Source organism: Gavia stellata, chromosome 18 (assembly GCF_030936135.1).
Source record: "Gavia stellata isolate bGavSte3 chromosome 18, bGavSte3.hap2, whole genome shotgun sequence".
NCBI lineage: Eukaryota > Metazoa > Chordata > Aves > Gaviiformes > Gaviidae > Gavia > Gavia stellata.
Window position 1 is genome coordinate 18,481,584 of NC_082611.1, and position 23,331 is coordinate 18,504,914.

Here is a 23,331-nt window from a genome sequence, read left to right on the forward strand (position 1 = left end):
TAAGTATAACCTGAAGCAATTAATGTCCTATATGTGCTGTGCGGTGCTGCAGCCGTTTCAATATCAGGCATTGAATTTGGACAAAAATCCCCGTGCTATTGAAACAGAATTGCTGTTTGAACCATCAGAGGTTAAGGAGGAGACAAGCAGAAGGGGACACTGAAAGGCTGTATTTAACTGACAGTTTAATGGAAGGTGCTGTGCCTCTCTGGAATAATCTCCTTTTAAAGAAAATACAGATATTCTTTTTTAAATTTTTTTTAGAGATGCCATTTTAACTTATTTTTCAGCCCAGCTTCGGAGTTCCCTGGCCCATGTGCAAATGGTTGCTCTCCGCACACCCCCCCCCAGTCATCTACGCAGAAATTACCCTGTCTTCTGTTTTCTTCTGTAACAGTTTTAACAGCAACAGGCTGTAATCTGTTTTGCCCATGGTTCTGGAGGCCAAGTGAACGGGAGACCTAACTAGATGACAAAAACCTGACCAAACAAAAACCAACCAAACAAAACCCCCCCAAAAAACCCCAACCAGAAAAACCCCTCTGTTTTGCCTGTCTAGTTTACTTAATCTTAAATCATCTCCTGACCCAAGAGCTGTTATTTTTCTTATGTTTTCAAACTGCTTAGGTAACTTGATGGTAAAATCCGGACAGGAGACGGTGTGGGGTTGTTCTTACCTAACCTGAGAGCCTTATCTGTGCTGCTCACCGTACTAGCAGACGTATGGTTGCTGTGAAATGCTTCCTTAGCTTGAGATGCGCTTGTGTTCTTGGAGGTGTCATCTGTATTACAAGGTTAAAATTTAATACTTTTTTTTTTTCTATTTTAAAAACGCAAAATGCTGACTTTCTCCTGGGAGCAGCAAAAATCACGCTTCAGAGTCGCGGTCAGCGTAGCTGGGGCAAGATCTCTGTCCTGCAACAGCTCTAGGTCAGGAGGAGGAGAGGACTTTGAAGGCTCCAGTTTGGGCTGGGAGCGGAGGGTTTGAAAACATGATTTTGGGCTGTTAAGAGCTGCTGTGGAGCTGCTGCGACGTGACACGCTTCGTGCAGGTGTGTAGAGGGGTGCCTGCTCTGCTAGCAGGGCCAGCCGATCCTTTAAGGGCATTGAGGGGCTGTTGAGCGTACACGGCGATGTGTTGTAGCTCAAGTCTCTGCAGATTGTTGTTCTCGCTGGAAACAGTACGCCGAAACGTGAAACCGATATTAGCAGCCGTCCTGATGCTTCCAGCGTGGAGCAGTACCTTTCTGGCGTGGGGCTTGTGGTCACTGCAACAAGACCAAATCCAAGAGCTGGTGAAGTTTGCGGTGAGTGGTCTCTCCATAGCTGCTCCGGGAGCTCTGTAAGTACACGTGCTCGGCAAGCACGTGGTGCTTAACCCGTCTGTGCCCAGCTGAAACGCCGTAGCCATCTTTCTGGGTGTTTGGAGGCGTCAGTCTGGAGACGGCTGCGTCATTGCTGGCCACCTCTGTGTTGCCGTGTTGCAACAGGACGACCCTTTAGACGGCAAAACCTGGAGATGCCAACTGGTGTTGAGCAGCAGGGTGCGGATGACGGGAAGGGCTGCGGACACGTGTCCTGCCAATCGGAGGCTGCCGCCGTGTGCGTCCCGAGCCTCTGCAGGATCCCCGAGCAGGCGTGCGGCCCTACGCGGGAGCCCGGCGTGCACCGGGAGCAGGCTTCCCGCGCACGGCAGCGCGGTGGTGATGCCGCGAAGGTCTGGTGCTGTAGAGCAGCGTTTCCCACGTATTAACCTGCACAGTGTTCAGAACCATAAATGTGGAGGGTTAACCTCAGCAAAGCCAGGATATTGAAGGCATTTTGGACAAATACTTGGATTTTTTTGAGTGGGGTTTTTTTTTCTGGTCTCCAAGCATATCTTGGTGTTTGTATGGTAATCCAGCAACAATGAAGATTGTTATGGTGCCCTCTGATTTTCCTCATAGGCTGTCTTTGTTTCTGCATGCAGCTGTATAGTTTTTATGGAGATCTGAACTGCAAAGCATGAAGAAACTCTTTTGTTTGTTGTCGCTTCTGTGCATAAAATCATTCTTGATTTTCTTCTAAAGCACAAATACACTTAACATCCCCAATTCTGGACTGACTTTTGACTGTTTTTCTGGCTTCCCGGGTGTCCGCTGAAATTGTTTGAGCTTTAGGAACAGATTTGCTTCTGGCTCCAAATGCATTTTCAGATGCAGTTGTCATCCTTAAACGAGCCCAGAACAGAGTTCCTCTGTCTGAGGACCACGTAGCCGCCGAAACACTGCTGGGCTGTGGAGCAGGCAGCGGAGAAGTGAAGGCTTCTGCAAATCTGGGCTTCCTAGAGGTCTCCAAATCAGTGTTTTGCTTTTGGCTGGTTTCAAAACCAAACAAGCAATTATTTGTCCGAGATCCCCACTTACAAGCCCTTAGCTGTAGATGAAGATGCCTGAGAACAAACTCGATGAGCAGCCTTTTTGTGAAAGGCTTCCAGTCTACATCGAAAGCACTCTTGAGTTGAAACGAGGTGGATATGAGTAGAAGACAGAGTGCGTATTTTCGGGAGAAAATCTACAAATTTGGGTAACGTCAGATAATTGAAAGGTGTTTGTTCTCTCTCTGTTTCTACGTGTGTGTCTGTACGAGGTGCTTGGCAGCTTATCGGATGTGTTGCGCAGAGCTGCCAAGTGCTGTGGCAGCTCCCGTGGGTTGGCAGGAGCTCGCGTGACATGCTGAGCTTCCTTCGGGGATGTGGGCTCCTGGCCGTGCGTGTGGGGCCGAACTCCTCGGCTCAAAACAGCTCATACTCATCTGCTGCACAGTTGAATAATCAGAAGCTCCTCGTTACCTCCCATTGAGTTGTGCAGCAAGAGCGGATTTTTGTATTTGCTGCGTGAGGAGGAGATGACGAAGGCTTGAGCAGATGGCTTACATCTACCCCTGTCCCCCAGCCAGCACCGTGCAGGAGCGGCACCAGTCTCCTGCGTGCCGGGTAAGAACCGAGAGCTCTTGTTCTTGTTCCCAGGGTGGCTGCTCAGCTACAACGCAGGACAGGAGTGCGGTGATAAAAGCGCATGCCTTCTGACCTGTGGCTCCAGCTCTGCAGGCAGGAGCTGGGGGTGTTTTGCAGTGATGCTGTTCGGGAACTTTAATCACCCTGCTTAAAACAAAGCAGTAATACTGCCGCAGTAAATGCTAACACCAAAAGACACAGACCTGGGGTGAATCCACCTTTGTTTTAAAGCGTATGTTTTGTTGACCCCTGTTGTTGATGGAGATAATTTGTTGTTTGCCTCTAAAGAGTAGATAATTGAATGCATGACTCAAAGTGATGAGCTCATGTGTTGTTCAGAAGGGATTTTTTTTTTCTGTGGCTTACAGCTCTGAGCTGACTAGCTAAATCGCTGCTGTTAATGTGCTGTTGTGCACACTTTGTAAGGTTGGATGACTTCATCAGATGTTATTTGAATAGCTTGAATTCACTTTTTTCATCAGCTAGTGCTTATGTCCTCATACTACATTTTTTCTAACTGATTTAGTATCACTTACAGATGATGGAGGGAAATAACTCCTCTGAGTTCATAGTAGGAGCTGCAGTGGAAGGCGGTGCACTGGTGGTGTCTCGACGTACAGATGCTACTGCCGATTCTTTAAGCTACTCACATCGGAGGATCTTGATACCTGAGTTTTTGGTGCACCCATTACTTGGGTGCTGGCCCCAGCAGCTGCCTTCTGCCTTGGGGTCGGACTAATACGTTGTTGCACGCTGCAGCACAAACCATGTTTGCTTTGAACGTGCATTCAACAGCTGGCAACTCCTGGCCTGCTGTCATTTCCATACCCATCTGCCTCGTTTGACTAGAAATGAAACGACAAGTCTCTCTCTATCGACTTTTGCCCGCAAGTGAACAATTCTGATATGAGTCTTCAGCCCTGGCTGCCTTTTTACTCATAGGTTGGTGAAGGCACAAAAAAACCCCCCAGAATCTCAAAAACACTAAAATAAGGCATTTTGAACTACACCATTAATACATTCTAAGCTTTGTATTCTGCTTCTTGGAGCAACTTGGCTGCTGGACTCAGCAGCTGTAGGTTGACGGTTGAACATCTCGCTATAAACCCTTCTTAAACAAAAAGGTGCAGGATGTGGGATGCAATGAGGGGGAACGTGGTGATGGGGGCTCAGGGGGGGGTGGTGATAACCACTGTCTTCTTGCGGAATACAGTTGTTCTGCAGGTATGAGTCCCAGGAGGCCAGCGCCCACTCTGGTTTGAGTAAAGAGGCTGTGGAGAAGCCGGTGAGTTTGTACAGCGCTGCCTGTGTCGCAGGAACGTGCTATGAAACTTCTGGAGTAGCTCTCTTCCCTCTTGGCCTGACCTAGCTCCCAGTACACCCCCAAAGCCGGGCACTGGAGAGGGCTGCTGCTGGGAATGCTGCTTGTGGATAACACCCTGCGGGTGGGGGGTTGTTTCACCCTTAAATAATGTGACGGGGAGGGTCTCCGTTCAGGTGGTGTTGTGAGCCGCTGTGCCAGCGGCCGGGTGTCCTTGCTGTCCAAATTCCTGCTGTCAGCCCCACGAGCGAGTCCAGTTTGGTTATGGGGTGGTCTGTGGGGTTTTGCCTTGGTTTCGGGGTGGGTTTTTTGCGTGCTGAGGCCTGGAAGTGGGGATGATGCTCTTATTCTGGAGCTGGTCCGCTGTCGTGTCCCAGCACAGACCTGGAGCTACTGCACCCATCTTTTGGCCTCAATTTTGTGACCTCCCAGCACTTCTCTTCCCTTGTTTGTTCTCTCTTGCTTGTTGGTGAGGATGGGACTGGCTGGATGCTGTTGCTTCTGTCCTTTCTCTGCACTCAACAGGGACAAGGGCATCCCCACTCATTTGTTTTGGGGAAAACCAAGGGGCGTACTATCCCAACTGTCAGGTGCGGTGCTGCTGCCCCATTGGAATTTATTATTGCTTTTCATCGTTGACTTGTCCCTACAAAAACATTGGCCGTGGTCAATTTGCTGGCCACTCTCTCCCTCTGCATGGCACACCGCAGTCGCTCCGGCTTTCCGAAGGAGCCGAGCAACCTCGCATGGTGCCTGCACACAGAAGGGTACGGCTTTCCATTTTAAAACTGAGCTGCGAGAGTCATGGCTGAGAAAGGTCTAGTTAACATCTGCGTCACCCAGGGACTTGGTAGAATAAACAATCGTCTTTGGACACTGCTCCGTTATTGCTGGCATTTGGGATAAATTAATTTCTGCACTAATGGCTCTAGGCTGAACTTACCGGAGCGCAGAAGGTCTCCAGTTAGCAAGTCTGTTGTACAGTCACTGCACTGGTTTTTGCACAGATTAATGGCTCGGTTGGTTTTTCCTCTTTTTAATCCAGCTGGAAGGTTTGCAGAAGCCCTTTGGAGGGAGAGGGAGGGACCTTTCAGCAACTTGCATTTTGCGCACACAACTAAGACGACTGCTAGCTTACGTGATAAAAAACCTGCCTGCCTATCCCCAAAGCTGTGCCGAGGGACCGTGGCAGGTTGGGGAGCCCAAGCAATACCCAGCCGGGCTCTGCCAGCCCTGCAAGAGGGTCTCGGAGGTGGAGACGCCCTGTTCAGACCCCTCCCGGGGAGCCTGGCCCGGCTGCCCGTGAGCGGTTGTCTGGCCAGTGAGGGACTGCCGGGGAGGGGACAGGGCTCACGTGTGTAGTTTAAGTCTTCCCAAAAATTCACAGTTGGTTATGGTGCCTTTGCTGGTATCCACAACGTTGTCTGAACTGGTGATAAAGGTTTTAAACTAAATTTCCCTGTCTCTGCTTAGCCGCAGCTCTCGGAGTCCTTGCTGTTAAGAAGCTTTATTGGAGACTCATTCTTAACTTCTTCCTTTTGCAAAAGGGAAGAAAAAAAATATTTACATCCCATTGACCCACTCTAAAGTATTTCTTGGCATTTATCTCCTTTTAAATGAATGTTTTCCCTGCCGCAAGACCAGCTGCACACTGGATGATTACGGCTTCTGATCCTTCCTTGTGTGTTAAGTCAGGATTTCCGTGACACTTGGGTTACAAATTCATTGCGGTTTGTCTGTAAAGTCCGCCATGCTGATTGGGAGCTATTCTCAGTGCTGCCTCAGGAGAAACAGGGTTTGCTCGATACTCTTGATGGCGTTTCCCTGTTTTATAATCACGGCATGTCTTTAAATTTTTCAGTTACTGGTTTGCCCGTTGCTCGTAGAGACCTGCATCACTTTCTCCTGAGGATCCTCTTGAACGCGATGCAGCACGGCCAGCCCTTCATAGCTGGTTATTCGAGTTCACTGTGATATCGCAGCAAGTTAAATATTTAATGTGTATTCTCTATTTTTTTTTTTTTTTTTTTTTTTTTTTATTCCAGCCCCGGGCTCTCCCCTCCTCCCAGCAGTCACTGGTCAGTGTGGCATTAAACCTGCAAATTTTTAAGACGACCTTTTAAGAAGTCCTAGAGCTTTTTCTGGACTCGGCAGAGCTGATGACCTGTAGGAAAACAGAAGCGTCTGGGGGTTCTTTGGGAGAAAATCCAGCATTTTCAGTCAGGCAGTTGTAGCGTGGTGGCTTTGGCTGCACTAACGACAGTCACAAATGAAAGCCCGTCATCGGTGAGGCACTGTGGTGGCACAGTGAGTGTTTCTGGTGGCTTCTGAGCCAGTGTTAAAATTTCCTGGTAGAGCAGAGCGTTTCTCTAGAGGTGCCAACAGATCAGGCACATCTCGCTCATCCGTCCTCCTCTGAGGTCTCAAATGCCATCGTTATTAGGAGAGTTGCAGAACGGAGCCACTCTGGCTTAATGACGTCTATAGATGAAATAACAATCTGCCAAAAAGCAGCATTAGTCAGATAGGTAACAGAAGTCTACTCCATTTATCTTATTTTCTTATTTATGTAATGCATTGGGTGAAGGATTGGCCTTGGCTCATCATCACTGTGCGCCTCAAGTTTTGACTATTGACCTTATATATCACTTTGCAGATGGCTTGGTTGACTTCTTTTGAATTATAAATAAACTAAACCCAGTTTAATTTAATTTTTAAAAAGGAAAAAAAAGCTGAGATGGCATTATACAGCGCACATCTGTAAGCTGGGGAAACTGATTATATTTTTAATGAAGTTCAAGTAACGTGCATTGGTTTTTGTTGTGGGTGGACTAACAGAAAGCGAGGCAGTGGATTCTGAGCTCCCACAAGCAGAAGACAATCCATTTAAGAAATGAGGTGGCAAAAGCATCTTTGGCTAATCTGATTCGCGCAAGGTGTAAATGACTTTAGGTGATAAGTAGAGTGTCTCTCGGAAGGAAAGCAAGCTTGTCTTTAAAACTATGTCAGTCTCACTTGAGTTCATTGATTTTTTTTTTTTTTTTTCCTTTGAGACGAGATTTTTTGAGCCTCACCTAGAATGCCTTCTGCCCCACATTTGTGAATAAATTATGTTCTTCTTAAAGACACTGCCAATGCAAAGTGGAGATGTTGCCGCCAGCCTGCTGCAGCCCAGCCTTCGAGGAAGGTCGCAGGAAAACCTGCTGATGGCTTGTTTTAATGTGGGGCAAGTCCCTTCGTCCCTCTGTCACGGGGCGAGTCCCGGTTGTACCTTTTTGATATTTGTATAGGTGCAGTGAAGCCGTTAGTTGGGGCTTGGATCGTTAGAGCATCTCTGGAGGAGGATGCTTGATTTGGACCAATAACCTAAAATCATAATCACTAAGGTTGGAAAAGACCTGTAAGATCATCAAGTCCATCCCTCAACCAACACTACCATTCCCACTAAACCATGACCCATTAAACCATGCATCATCGGCTCTAGCATCACACTGCGAGCTGGAATCGCTCTTGCCCCAGCACTAAGTGAGAATCACCTTGGAAAGCTAAAGGAGGAAAAAGGCATGTCCTCCTCTTACTGCTGTAAGGTTTTGCTCAAATCCACCTCTTTAAAGGGAGGCGACCCTTCTGGTCCCCTGCCCAGGCGTTAGGGCAGAGTCACCTTGAGAGTCTGCAACTGCCAAATCGTCTCCTTCTCTCTAAAATTACCTGAAAGGGGGTTGTGGTGAGGTGGGTGTTGGTCTCTTCTCCCAAGTGACAAGTGACAGGACAAGAGGAAATGGCCTCAAGTTGTGCCAGGGGAGGTTCAGGCTGGATATTAGGGAAAATGTCTTTCCTGAGAGAGCGGTGAAGCACTGGCAGAGGCTGCCCAGGGAGGTGGTGGAGTCACCATCCCTGGAGGTGTTCAAGGAACGTGTGGACGTGGCACTGCGGGACATGGTTTAGTGGGCATGGTGGGGTTGGTTGATGGTTGGACTTGATGATCTTACAGGTCTTTTCCAACCGTTGTGATTCTGTGAAAACAAAGACCTGCACAAAGCCAAGATGCTGCTGTGCTTACAGCAGTAAATATTTATAGAGCCGTGTTCACTTGAGCTATTGAAAGCAATTTTCCTGAGATATTAATCTGTTTAAAAGGGAGAGCCCAAGAGTAGCATGAAATATGCATCTCCTTTGTCTTTCTACCTCTTCCAATGCGACTTCCAGTTCCACGTATCTGCTTGCCTGCTGCCTCCTCCCTTGTGTTTTGGGCGTGCTGCTGCTTGTGCAGATGCAGCTCAGGGGCTTGGCGGAGCGGAGGGACACCTTTCTCCGAGCCGTGAATTCCCAAGAGGAAGGGGGACTGACAGCCTGATACGAAGTAGTATCACTTGCTGGAAGAAAATTGTCATTTCTCTTGGAGGGGTTTTACTTTTCCTGTTCGCATCAGGTGTAATCTTTTGGGTGAAAGTCTTAACTAAGCTCAGGTTGGGCGTGGGGTTTTTCAGGTCATTGATGCAAAGTGTGCTGTGCTCTGCGTGAGTAATTTGGAAGAGGTCAGAGTTTCCTATAACACATCCTGTGTATTCCCATGGGAAAATGGCTTGCTTTCTTAGGTTTTCCTTATACCAACTGGCAAAAGAAATAAAGGTTTGGAATTCCCTGGAGTCTTGCCCGGCAGTGTGAAACCCGGCTCTGCGGCGGGGAATCGGGTGTCTGACATCAGGCTTGGTGACAGCAGATCGCTTTGCAGAGCGCCTGTGCCAGCTCGGCTCGCTGCTCGAGAAGTGGGGTTGAGATGGCGTCAGCGTAAGTAGGAGTCTAAAGCAGGACTGGAAAAAGAGCAGAGGAGTCGGCCTGAATGCTAAATTAGAGAGAACAGCCCAGACTTGTTTTCCAAGCCTCATTCGTTTTGTTGCATCATGCTAGATATTGGTCAAGAAAGAGATCAGTTGATATAAAATAAGCTTTAAACAAGCCTGTTTTCTTTTCCCCCAGTGCTGCGTGCCCCGAGGGCCAGGCAGGGTTGCGGAGGCAGCTGCTGGCGGCGAGTCGGCTGCTTTGCTGATTCTGCGTGTGCCGCAGGAGCATCGCATGGGGTTTTGTAGCAGCGCATCCCTTCCGGGGGATCAAAGCACGTTCTGGCGGAGGATAAATGTCAGTCTCGAGATGAGCTGTGCTTGGCTGCGAGCAGAGGTGATGCTCAGGTGGGGGAAACCCTGTCAACTACAGAAATGAAGTTTTAAAAACTTCCCTTAACTTACTGGCGTCTGAGCTGCCTGAAATGAAAAGGCAGAGGAGCAGCCCTGGCGCGGCACGGCCACGGGCCGCTCTGCAGCGGCTGTCGCGTTGCCAGCAGCCTCTGGGCAACGGTAGCGTCTAGTGGCTGCTGCGGCCGGCGGGGCTGTGGCCCTCGGTCCCCACGTCCCTGGGACAAGGGGGAAGCCAAGGCTGAGCTTGGGCTGTAGGCTGGGACTAGGAGAGTGAGCTGGGCTGCTCGGCTTCTTGTCAGCTATAAACGGGGGGAGTATGTGTTGGGGTACAGCTCGGGAAACTGCTGTGTGTTACTGAGACTAAAATAGTAAGGTACCAGCTGGGAGGTGGCCAGGACTGGTGTTAGCTGCTGTGGCAAGTCCCGTGATTTTAAGGGCATCTATGATTGATGCAAGTTTTCTAGCACCAGCGAGCCGTGGCCGTCCTGCGCAGCTACGGGAGAGCTGCGCTTGTGAGCTGCGTCCTGCTCTGAGTACTAACCAGCTAAAACACACAGACAAAAAAAAAAAAAAAGATGGTGCGTGCAAGCTTTAAAGGGAGTCCCTTTGAGCTGTTCTGACACGTTGAGCGTGTATGGAAGAGGAAAGCTGAAATTTTCTCCTGATGCGTCGAGCGTCTATGGAAGAGGAAAGCTGAAATTTTCTTCTGATGCGTCGAGCATGTATGGAAGAGGAAAGCTCAAATTTTCTCCAAAACGTTGTAGTTGAGCAGTTTTTGTCCTTATTAGTGAGCTTGTAGGTAGAGTTTTTGCTCAAAAACCTCTTGTAAATTTAGCCCCTAGTCCTAATTTGGGTGTACGCAAGTTAAAAAGTGCGTCGCTTTCCTCCAACCCTTATTAGCAGATACTGCTTAAATGCTGACTGTAGCCTAGAATAAAAAGTCAAAACAGCTTTGCTTTTAACTCGAATGTATGTGAATTCCTCAGGCCGGTTTCATGGCAGTACCGCAGGGGTTAGTCCTCAGGCAAGCCCTTCCCCTTCACCTCCAGCACTCTGACGCCAAGGAGCCAAGTTCTGCACAAAGACAGGGGCTGCCCCGAGGCCGGGTGGCAAAACCGGTTGACTGGCAGCTTGTCTGGAAACGTGAAGAGATAGATTTGATACTTTCCTCTGTGTTTTTGCATTCGGCGGTTGACGTGAAGTGTGGCGGGCAGCAGGTGCCTGGAGAGTCTGCCAGAGCCGCTCCGTCGTGGTGAGCTGTATTAATTTCCGCCGCCATCCCTGCCTGTCTCCTGGGAAGGGATATCTGCAGCGGCAAGTGCAACCATGCACCTCATGTACCTTCTCTTCTGAGCGTAGGCATCGCCATGAAGGACTCCTACTTTGCCTCTTTATTTTCCCTGAGCGTCTTTGGAGCGAGGAGCCGTTGTGGCCGGAGCTCAGGAAGTTTTCCAGTGCTGTTTTCTGGTGGTTGCCCACGTCAGTTGTGGCCATATCGTTCTGCCCAAAGGCCGGCGTTGCTCTGATTTAAAGTATGTGGTGTAGATGGACATGGAGGGAATGGGTGTTTAAAGCATTGCTCTGGTGACTGAGTCATGTATATTTGTGACAGGGAGCACGTGTTCCCTGTGTTGGGTGTGTAGGCTGGGCAGTTCGTCAACGTGGAGCCTAACGAGGGCATTTCTGGGTTTGTGTGTTTGGCGTTTCCGTTAATGAGTTCTCTTTTCTTTCCAGTCCAGCTGAACCCCTCTCACTTCTAAGAGCTGATGGTTGAGCGATTCATTTCACCCCGACGGTGGCGTTTTTTTGGAAGCACATGGCCTCTGTGCCCCAAAAACGGTGTTGTTATTCCCCCTCCTTGATGCTTGCACGCAACTGCTCCGTCCGTGCGCCTGGCACCCAGGATGCTGAGGACTTAACTGCTTGCAGGGAGATCCTGTGTCTAAGGAGAAACGGCGCAGTTCTGCGTGGAGCAGAGTCTCCGGGGATTTTGCGTCTGAAGCAGGGCAGTGGGCTTAATTAGCCCTTTCCCTAATGGCCTGTCAGCCTGTGCCGGGGGATGATCCAATTTTGGGAACTGGGGGGGGAGATGTCTGGATGCTCCCTCCTGGTTGCGGAGCAGGCTTGCTCCCGCGGCTGCTCGCCATCCCTGGGGACGAGGGAGATTTATATCCGTCTGAAAATAAATACAGATCATTCACTTGTCTCTGGAGGAAGATAAAATGTAAACTGTCTATTTTCTTTGATAAAGCACTGGAAATAGCTGGAATTTAAGATAATTATCTTTATTGCTTTTTATAGCACCCTGTGAAGGCTGAAATCTAATTTGTTTTTCACTAACAGGGAGCTCCTGCTGATGACTCAGAAAAATCCATTTGCTTTATTGACAAACTTGTCTGTTTGGTTATCGGGGCAGGATTCTCCTTGCAGGAAAAGGGAAATAGGGGTCGTAACACAACGGTGGGTTTTTAATATAGATTGAAAGTTTGATATCTGTTGGTGAGAGGAAAAAATAAAGTTGATCTAATCGGAGTGAAGCGACTCTGCTTTATTAAAGACGATTGTAAATTAGTTTATGCTTTGGTGGGTGTGCAGTAATGGTGCGCGGTGCTTTAAGCAGCTTCAATATGCTTGAAGCTTATTAACTGGAGCTTGCAGAGAAGCTGCTTTTCCTGGGCACCTGGTGCCCCTTGGCTGTTCCCGAGCCCAGGCTTTGGGGAAGGAGGTGGGAATTGCCGTCGTGCCTCTTCCCTCCTGTGCCTGGGGCCTTGGGGAGCAGCACGGTTGGCTCAGTTTGGACGTGTTGCTCGCAAGTGGAGTTGTCCCTTTTGTAAACTTCTTCTCAGTCTGAACGTCAGACGGGCTCCCGGATTTTAACAACCTTCTCGTGTGTCTGAAGACGTTGGCACCCCTCGTGCGAACGAGTCGCTTGTCAGCGCAGCCCGGCGTTGTGGTTTTGAGGGTCTTCTGCTGCTCTGGTACTGTGGCTCTGGGAAAAGCAGTTGTCTGTGCTGCCTTCTCAGCTGTTGGTACAGGTCGGAGTGCTTTCTGCCTTAGCCAACCCTGTACTATACACACCTGAGAGCTGCTCACAAGAAGAAACAGCGTTCTCCGGACAGGCTTTCAGTATCACCCGCCTCCCAAAATGTCCTTTGACTGTGTTCAGGCAGTGATGTTTGTTGGGAGATGGTGGGTCTGCAGGCTGACTTAGCAGAGACACGTCTGAATCATTCACATCTGGCTCACCCCCCGAAAGTCTGTAATTTAACACGGTCACTTGGGATAATGCTGCAGACCAGTGAATCTCTTACAGCTTGAGTCCTAACAGGTTCTATCCAACAACGGAGAAGTAAGAAGCAATCTAGGGGTTAACTATATTTTAGGGAGGAGGTATAAAGCTCCACAAGAATAGCCTTTGCCTTGAAGCAGAGGTCTATTTCTATCAAGTCTCTGTAGCCCTCCACAAACACACAATACAGCAAGAGGGAGAAAACACCCCTTTTTGTGAACGTGAAACGATCGATCTGAGTGCACAGAGCAGGTTTCTTGTCCGTCTCTGAAGACCTGCTCGGTGTTTGCTCAGCTTTTTATTGGTTTCCTTTCAGGAATTGACTACAAGACCACTACTATCTTGTTGGACGGCAGAAGGGTCAAGCTGGAACTCTGGTGAGTGTTTCTGAGCCGCTTTGGCTGCGAGCTCAGGACGGTGACGGGGGCCGTAGTGCTGCTAGTGGGATGCTGTACCGAGCTGTGGAGAATGCAGAGCGTCCCCAGGCGTGCAGCGAGGCTTGCTGGCTGTTCCTACCAGCGAGTTACTCTAGCAAACCAGACCTCTTTTCTGTTGATGCAGTAGCACTAACGGCGTGCTGTTCTTTGCCGGAATAGCCTGATTTCAGCCTTTCTCCGTCATAGCTGACTGTGTTCCCATACAGCTCTCAATCACTGAGGGAGCAATACTATTTTGGAAGGAATACGGGATTTTTCTGAAATCCTAGGATGAGACATATAGACAAGAGAATAGGAAAGGAGGAGAAAAAAAACGGGTGAAGCCCTTAGTCCCTACAGAAATCTGGATATTTCTCAATGACTTGAGTAGAAAATTCAAACAAACGCAGTGACTAGAGCTCACAGTTAGTGTCAGAGTATGGTAAACCCCTGGAGCACACGACTTACCGGAGTGACCTGACACTGGGATGGAGATGGGAGACCGCTGCGTGGAAGGGGTGACCCCTGCCTTATCTGTCGGAACCGGAGGGAGATCTGGAGTCCTTCCGGCCCAGTTTTGTCTGAGGTTTAACCTGCTGAGAAGCTGACACAGCAATCCTGTAGATGAAAGAGGAAGGATAGGTAGCCTGCCCTTATTCTGGGTTTCACCCGGATCTAGTAGGGAATGACACAGGCCCTAAACCATGAAGGTAAATAGCCCCTTCACCAACATTTGTGTCGAGTAACAGGAACATCAGTAATCTGTGTGAATTGTTAAATAGGAATGAATGCCATGTTCTCAGCCTCGGTGACTGACTCCAGCAGCGTGTGGTTTCGTGGTTTAATTATACCCCTCCTCTCTGAAGCTGAATGTCCTCATTTTTCTTACAAAAGAACAGAAGCAGCTAATTTATCTCTTTCAGCTTGCATGTTTATATGTGCCGCTTATATTCTTTTGTCTCTCTTGTAAGATGTCTGTTTTAACATTTCAGCCCCAAGTGTGTAGTTACTTACTGCTTCCCTCTTGAAACCCTCTTCTTTTTATACCGTAATTTGTGAGCTGGAGAAGCATCACAGAACTGGAAAAGCTGGTAGCATTGGTTTATGATGCCTTAGTGTAATCTTTTACCATTACTTTCCTCATGCAACCCAATATTTGATTGTCGGGGGAAAAAGGAGATTTAAGCACAGACTGTTAGATTGATGTCCAGGACCAATAATACGATCCTTGAAAGCTTTAGATCTGAAAGAATGACTCTCCTAAATTTGAAGTCACCATAGCTGGTGCAAATCTGCGGCTGAAGGTTTCATCAGGCTTCGCAGTGGTCCTTCATGTGTCTTTTATCCTGGCCCAGTGACTAGATATGACAAACATCGTAATGTGTCTCCGATTACCCTGACGCATTTCAGTATATACTGGTTAAATCAGTGTGCTGGGCTCTGTCTTACTGTCCCAGATGTTCCCACAGGCGCTGAGAGGTGCTGGTAATGTAGTCAAACTTATTTATTCCATGTCAAGAGTTGCAGTCAGGACAAATGACAGTGACTGAATTGCCCCTCGTTGTCGCAGCGGGCTAGAAACGCTGTTCCCTAGTCCTGTTCCTGAGCTCTCTGTAGGGTATGATTGACCGGGTCTGTCAGAGATCTGGGTATAAAGATGCTTCCTTTCATTTTTTGTTAAAACACGTTTGGAAAAATAAGTGAAACTAGACAGTGCAAGACAATTTCTCCTCTCTTGAGTGGTTATGTTCATTTTACGATAGATCAGCAGTTCTCTATGACTAGGAGAGGTCTGCAGTCTCACTCTGACTTTGAACTCCCGTGGACTGCAGGGAACTAGAGAGAAAATCCTTTGCCCAAGGGAGTAAAATGACTTACATCCTCGCACATCATAAGGTGGTGCTGAAGATGAGTGGTTTTGGTTTGTACCTTCTCTGTGGGAAGCACCACGACAGCAAGGACCTCTGGAACGTGTCTGACTGTAACCGAAGGTGGTGATGCACCCACCGATTCTTCCCAAAAACACTGTGCAGAGCAGTTTGGGTACCACGCGTGTTCTAAAGATCTGACAAGATCAACACTGATTTTTTTTTTTCTTTTTTATTTTAAGGTCAATAGGAGGTGTGCAGTACAGGATTCAATTCTCCAGATTTCATAGCTGTAACTTTACTTTTCTTTGTTGCAGGGACACATCAGGGCAAGGAAGATTTTGCACCATTTTCAGATCCTACTCTAGAGGAGCGCAGGTAAGTGCTGCTCTCAGGGCTTCGGTGGGGCACGCTTGCTTTTCCTTTAGGCTGTAAAAATCTTCCACGCCGTAGTAAAGGTCTCTGAAGATGAACACGTCAAAAGGATGGATCTATGTAAATGCCAAGAGGCACTGCATGTCATCTTGCTGCCTGGTATTCAGTTTTTATGAAATGTCCTAGACTGCTACAGAAAAGGTCTGTTACACACTATATTCAGTATTAGTTTGTAGAGGAGGGCTGAGAAGATGGGGTTATGGAGGACAAGGCAATTCTAGCTCTAGATCGGGCTTAGCTTTAATGTGGGAGCTCGTACTTTCAGAGGTTTGTCAAATTTGTTTAAATATGACATTGGCTTTCCCAGTGGAGTTCTTCCAGTCTGTGTTGCCTTCAAGTCAGTTCCAAAAATAGGGTGGCTCCTACTTGCATGTTTGATGCAGACTTGAAACTAGAGCAGCTCAGTTGAATTGTAAAGTACGTTCCTTAAAACATGAGACAGAGCGATACATTTTGAGTTTCTCCTTTGGGCCCTGCTCCAGAATAGCATCTAGATTCTGAACAGCAGGAAAATCTCTTGGTCCTCTGAAAAATTGCTATTAGTTAATAGTGCTTTCTTACAGTTTTATTGTTGTCCTCTTAGTAACGTGACAGGGTCCCTCCAGGATAAAGTCTCCCTAAGTTAAATGAATGTATTTTCCCTTTTGTTTCCAAACTGGAAAACTTCAGAGAAAATTCCTCCTCTCTTAGACACCAAGAGTCAGAAGCTATATATCAAGCTCCTGACTGTGCCAGTGTCCTGGCAGCTTCCCAGCCTTTGGGAAACTTTGCCACTTTCATTCAAGCTCTTGCCACTATTGTTTTTGGCTTTTTGCTCCTTGTAGCTGTAGACTTTTGCTTTGCTAACTGGCAAATTCCATCATGCTCTCTTGCTCTAAGACTTCCTGCAAATTCACTTGTGCTGTAGACATGAGAGCACTTTGCCTGGGATGTGCTGCGGATATCTCCTCCGGTGTCTGGTTTGTTCTTGTTTGTGCGCTTCTCTGGTGGGGTGGATGCTTTGAGGCAGCTTCTTTGAAACGGAGGCCAATTTCCTGGTGCTTGCAGAAGTGCAAGGCAAGGAGTGTTGGAGCATGCCTCAAGCGGTGGGAGAGTATGGGATCTCCCGTCTGCATGCTCCGTCCAGCGTGTGAGTTTATCTTTAAGCTTCCCTCTGCCCGTACTACGTTTCAGAAAAACCTACGGCTCCAATCCTTAATATAACCTGTGGGCTTGAGACCATGTAATTTGCCTTACCAGTTATAAATGAACAGAATCAGTCAGCGTGGTTTTCTGATGACCACAGAACTTAGTTTTGGTCAGTCTTTTTCTGAGACCTTGCTGTGTCAGATGCCGAAATCAAACTAGGAATAGCAAGCAGCAGGCTTCCCAACTAATGTGTCCAGAAATATCATTTGAGATCTTCTACCCCTGCCTGCAGCATGACCTGCTTTTCCAAACTTCTGTACAGAAGACTTTCTCCCCTTCGTGTAGACTGTGAGCTCCTCAGAGCGAGTGCTGTGTCTCCACGGGGCTGCACCCAGCAGAGCCTGCACCCACGTGCCAGAACTTGTGGCTACTGCCGCCATACATTAAACTGGGGCAGACAGGAAAGGTGAAATAAGTAGCGATGAGAATGCTTGAATTGGACGGAGAGACAGGTACACATCTGTCTAGAAACTTCAGTGGAGCTGTAAGGCACTTGCACGGTGCATCCATTGGGTTCCTGCAGCCTGTTCTCCCTAGACGCTACATTTGATATTGGATGCCATAAGGTGTCATGTATCTGGCTCACCTTAAGTTTGAAATAGAAGATTGCTTTTATCTTCCTTTCTCAAAATGAAGTCCTTGACCCTCTTTGCTTTGGAGGCAACATCTTGCCCTTCTGCTGTATTTATCAGTATTGCTTTAGGAGCTCTCACCTGAACATCTGCAAGGCTTGCCTCATCCGTCTTTTCTGCTTACTTCTCCCAAGGAGTCTGTCTGAGAGACATTCACAATAAACATCATCAGGCAGAGGGACCTTTGCAGAATCACAGAATCACTAAGGTTGGAAAAGACCTGTAAGATCATCAAGTCCAACCATCACCCCAACCCCACCATGCCCACTAAGACATGTCCCGCAGTGCCACGTCCACACGTTCCTTCAACACCTCCAGGGATGGTGACTCCACTGCCTCCCTGGGCAGCCTCTTCCAGTGCTTCACCACTCTCTCAGGAAATAATTTTTTCCTAATATCCAGCCTAAACCTCCCCTGGCGCAACTTGAGGCCGTTTCCTCTCATTCTTTAATGTGACCGCTTTACTGCTGAACGCTGAGGTATGGAGCTTACTTGCACAGCAAGTTGTGGCTTACTCCTTTTCCTCAAGGCCTGCATTCTGCTTGTGCAACAAATGCCTTTTCCAAAGTACTGTTGTGATGCTTTAATCCCGCTCCGCCAAAATAGTCAACCCCTACCCTTAAAAACAACAAAATAGCCCTCAACAGCAAGCCGGCCCCATAGGAGGAGGGGTAGTTCCCAAGTGAAGTATCTCCGCTGCCCTCTGAAGTGTTCATGAGATGAGCACAGTGAAAAGTGGGTGCCTCTTGAAGACTGATGACTAGAGTCCTTGTACAGTCTTCTCCAGGTATCTTGGTTTCAGCATCAGGTGATTGGCTCCCATGAGGCAATACAGCAGTATTCCTGTATTAGCAGGAATACGGATGTTGCCTCTCTTCAACTCACCTCATCTTTCAATGGAGGAGGAAAGTATCTTAATTTAAACTCCTAATGGTTAACCAAAGCGAGAGGACTGTTTGTTTTGAGTAACAAATACCTGTGTGACTGAAAGAATGGACTTCAACACCTCCAGTTATTTTCGGTATGCAGAAGCTAACTTCTTCTGGCATAGCATTAGCATAAAGACAACTTAACCCGGTGTGATCTCAGGGGAAAAGAGATAAAATGCTCCCAAGTTCTCTTATTTCTTCAAGATATATTTAATGCTGCGTGCTGTACTGACTTCTTTGCTTCAACTGTTTGCTTTCCTCTCTGCTGTCTTGGTATCATCAGACTTCAAGACTTCTGCTGTAGGAAGCCTGATGAAAATACAGTTGGAGGCAAGAGAAACAGCTTTTTTTTAACCTAACAAGCCAAAAGCTCAGGAAGAATAAATACAGCAGAGAAGAGAGACGCCAGGATGGGGAAAGCTCTGTTTAAAGTGCAGTGTGGTATTTGTACGAGAACGGCGTGGTATAAACTGGCCACGAGCACCTTCGCACTGAAAATTAGCAGAAGGCTGTCGCTGAGTAGAGAACTGAGACTCTGAGCTGAGCTTCCCTTAAGTAGCACAACGGGAGCTTGAAAGAATGAGTTTCCAAAGAGGACTTTGACAGGTTAGCTGTGAGAGCAGGAGGCTGGCCTCGCCAACCTGGCGGCACTTACAGCGGTGACTGGGAACGGGGTGAGTCTGTCTGAATAGTCAGCGCTTAAGAGAATAGTTGGTATGAAAAGTAAGGGACGCGCACCTGACTTTTCCCCACACACCTTACTGCTTTCTCAAGTGTAGCGATAAGAAATGAATCTTCTGAAGTAAACCCTGGAGAGATTGCAAAGTAGAAAAACGGTGTCCAGGTAGGGAGCAGACCTTCTCAGGAGTTTTCCATTCCCCCAGAGCACAGCCTCACGCTTTGCTCAGTCTGGAGTGCAGGCTGGTCCCTCCCCAGTGAAAGGACTCTTCTTCAGCACCTCGATGCCTTCCCCAGTTTAGACTCCGCGCACTTGCCTGGGTACGCAGCCATGTGGCTTTCGCGTTCAGCAGCAACTGCTTCCTCTTGAAAACATCTGAAGTAAAATAGCTTCACTGTCCTTGATGAGTTGGCTTCAACCGAGGACTACTCCCTTCTTTCAGCCAAGGCGGACCAGCCGCGTTTGCCTCAGGAATTGCTGCGAGGATCACAGATCTGTCTTGCTTTCCCTCCCTGCCCTGCCTAGCTGATCTGATCTCAGTAGGGATGCAGGGAGCTCTTTGGCTCAGGGTGGAGGCTTGAGGCATGCTGCTGTGCCTGGCACCCCCCTCTTTTTCTTTTCTTGCTTCCCTGAGGTTTGAGTTTCCTTTCTCCTACCCCAGCTGCTTTCACCATCCCTTCCCTCGTAGTGTCTGTTGGGCCCGCAGGTCCTGACCACCTCGCTTCAGCGTCTCGCTTCGAGGCAAAAGAGGAGCAATCATGTCTGGGGTAGCAGAGCACTGGCTGTTAGGCACTGGTGGGGCAGGGATAGGGTGCAGGCCACGTCCTGGTGACGGCAGGGCCAGGGGAGGGTAGAGATGGAAACCCAGTAGCGTTGCGACCCGCAGAACAAACGCGGGGAGTCTGGAGCTTGCTGTCTCGCAGAAGGATTTTTATGTTGATCGTCGCAGCGTGACGTATGGTGAAGGGCGTTTAGTGATGCTTAAAGGTGCTTCAGAAATCTTTTGTTTTGGACTTCTGCTCTTTGGCTCTTTCTGCTTGGCTTTAAGGTCTCGATCACACCGGCGGCAGAGCTGGCACGCTGATCTCAACTGTTGCGTGCAGCTGTAGCTCTTCTGGCTGCCGTGAGCAAATGCAAGCTATTCCAAGAGTCATCATGGAGGGGAGAAAGAGGGTTGTGGTGGTGCTTTCTGATCTAGCAGGGAAGAAGCCGTACAAGTATCATTCCCAATGTCCTTATGTGCCAGTGATTTCAACTGTTTCTGGAAACGTCGCTTGCCAAATCTTCCCAGACAGTGCGATACAGAAGGTCCTACGTGAATAGTTTCAGACCGTTTACAGGAAACCATAATCAACGTTGAAAAATGCTCCCATCTCACAGCAAAGCTGCAGCCCTAACGGAATAATGAATATTGTTGAGTTCTGCTTAGGCAGGTGGTTTGGGTAGCTGCTGTTTATCCTGTTCAGGTCTCCTTAGTATGCAGGAAGGTGGTGGCTTTTTCGGCAGCTCAGCAGACTCTGAGATGTAGGCTCTACTCTATCTTACGGCTTTCTTTGTTGCCGCAAGTACCTTACCTGCCTCAGGTCATTTTGATGGGCTTGTCCAGCTGCTGGAGGAGTCCATCCTGCCTGCCAAAATGTTTATCAAAAGCTCAGTGATAAATAAACCGCCCCCCCATGTGTTATGCTGTTGGGAAATGGTTTGGCAGCAGGATGTACTTGCCCATGAGCCAAGGTCCAAGGTGCCAGCTGGAAAGCCGTGACCAAACGTAGCTCTGAAAGAGCGGGCAGGAGAGACAAAGTGTTCTGGTTGCCGACAGCGCTGGATCTTTTGTTTATGGTTTACTTTGTCCTGTGGGCCAGAGAAATCCACTTGGGGGGGGATCTTCCAGGCTTCTTCAGGAAGAGCTTTTTTCCACCGGTGGCGAACACCAGTGAGTGACGCTTTCCTGGCCGCCCTGTCATCTGCCTGCGCTGAGCTGAAGTCTTTGGCAGTCGCGCGAGCGCTTGCTTCCCCCCTGGGCTGTGTTCTTGCGTGCTTGTGCGAGTGGCTGGAGATCCAGCTCGTAAAGCATCTGAGAAGCCTTTTTGGAGAAGTCTGCTTTGCACTGATGGGTGAGCATGCTTCTTCTCTCTTTAAAAGCTTATTGCTCATAAGCCTGGTCTAAACCTGCAGCAAGCAGATAAGGATAATACTTTGGTTTTCCCCCCTTGGTTATGTGGACAGATCTTTGTGTAAGCGCCTGCTGAGAACGAGTTTGGGTTTTGGCAGAGTAAGCGTCTACATGTGCTGCTGGATAGAATAACAGATGATCTCTCTGTGTTCCTTGTTCACTATGCGACGTACTCGTGGAAACTTCTGTCGCTGGTGTGTTTAGGGTCGTGCCAATCCCAGTGGCGTGGAACAAAAAGAGAGTGGAAATGAACTTCGAAAAGCAATTGTGAAAAGACCCGAGACAGGTCAGGGGATGAGCCCAGTCATCTTCCACCTCACACAGAGAAAGAAACCTGTAGGCAGGTTGAGGAGAACAAGAAGAAAGGCTGTTGGAGAATTGGTGAGGGCTCCAGAATAGCCTTGATCTGAGAACCTGAAGGTGCAGCTTTTCACTTCGTGCTGTGGGAACCCGGGGTGCATAACACTTACAAAGGTGCTTTGTGAAGCTAAAAATTGAGAGGTATGGAGATATTATGGCATTGACAACCATCTAGGCACTTCGAGAATAATTTAGGCTGCAAATGGGGAACCGTTCATTTGTCTAGTTCGAGTAAATTAAAATTCTGTGCACATTATTCCAAAGGAGACTTTTTTAAAAAAGAAAAATAAACCCAACCGATCTTACTTGGAACTGTCTGCAGAAATGGAGCCAGCTCCCTGTCTGCATGCATGGCTGTGTACCGTTCTCTCGAGGGGAGAAAATGGTAATGACAAAGTGTATTTGGGATGTGTGCTCTAGAAACGTGGTGTCTGGAGCATGCCAGCGCTACCTGGAAGAAGCACGAGGTTATCTGGCAGACCACGAGCTGGCCAGAGGTTTTGAAGACTGCTTCCTCCATCTTCTGCGGAGTTACAGTAAAGCTGGTCTAAATACCCATGCTGGGGAGGATGAGGACAGAAGCAAGGCATTAGACAGCTTGGCCTTGATGTCTCCTGAACTTTGGAAAGCTTTCCTTGACAATCTTAACTCCAAACCTGCATGCGTGGAGCTGTGTTATGACTTGGAGGGTAAGCTGGCAGACAGTGTGTCTCTTCTTGCATTTAGAAATCGTGGTCTTGACCTTCCAGCCTGCTCCTGAGAACCTGGGGCTGTGTTTTTGCTGATGTTTTATCCTTATTCCTATTTAAAGAAGATCCAGGCTGCAGCTGCCAGCAAGCTTAAAAACCCTCTCCTCCTAGAGCATATTCCTGGCAGAAGCAGTCTTCACAAACTAGGTCTTGGGTCTGTTTCTCTTGGCTAAAGGAATTTGTCAATCCAGAAATAAAATAAGTAGACTTTATTTAACTTGCTGGCAGTTTGTCTTGGAAGGGGGTCATCAAACTTTTTGCTTTGTTATTTCCTGACTCTCATTCATTCACACGTGCAGTCTTGGACGCTCAAAGTCAAAACAAATGTAACAAAAATGAAAAGAAAGCTCAGAGTCTTGTCTTTTTTTTTTTTTTTTTTTTTTAAATGCACTTAAAATGTGATGTATCCTGGTATTTCTTGACTTGGGTTCTTAAAGCAGTATCTTTTGGGGTTTTTGGATTCTTTAATTATGGAAAATTATTACTTCCTACTTATTTTTTCTTATCTAGACCTAGGAGAAACTGATTCTCTTCTCCTCCAAAACAAAACCAATCTCCAGGGGGTTTTTTTCTGAGTATAAAATTTTTTGACTGGTCTAGAAATGACACTACAAAAATTTAGAGCTCATGCCTAGAGTCCATGACTTTTTCCTTGGAGGAAACTGAAGATGCATCTGCTCTCCCCACCCCAAACATGCTTCTGCAATTAGGAAAACTCCTTGTCAGGTCCCTCAGAACAACCCTCAAACCCAAACTTTGAAGGGCTCACTCTTCATGTTGGGCTATCAAACATGAAAAACCACCCACCACGCATGACTTGCCTTTTGTACCCTCTCTCCTTATTATTTTGTATGTTTGAGCCTTTCTGTGAGTGGTACCAACGCAGAGGCATAGACGTTGGAGGGCCAGCGAGGACAGAAAGAGCAAGCTTCACCTGGAGAGCGACTGCCCGGGCTGGAAGCGCTGTACGTTGAGGTTGGGGATAAAAGCTCAAGAATCAGAATTGTTCTAACCAAGGCTTTTAAAAATGATAAAATTGGGCAGGCTTGGTGAGAGCTGCTGATTCTGAGAGAGCTTTGAGAGAAAGGCAAAGAACGTTGACACC

At 48.0% G+C, this 23,331-nt stretch overlaps 1 protein-coding gene across 2 annotated transcripts in view; it reads left to right on the forward strand.

The window, feature by feature from the left end:
- The window catches only part of RAB40C (RAB40C, member RAS oncogene family), a 36,829-nt gene that overhangs the window by 8,345 nt on the left and 5,153 nt on the right, over positions 1 to 23,331 (forward strand). For both annotated transcript variants that reach the window (XM_059826439.1, XM_059826441.1), the window contains exons 2-3: positions 13,114 to 13,174; positions 15,399 to 15,459. In XM_059826439.1, the coding sequence (XP_059682422.1) occupies positions 13,114 to 13,174; positions 15,399 to 15,459 (122 nt within the window). The remainder of the gene's footprint in view (positions 1 to 13,113; positions 13,175 to 15,398; positions 15,460 to 23,331) is intronic.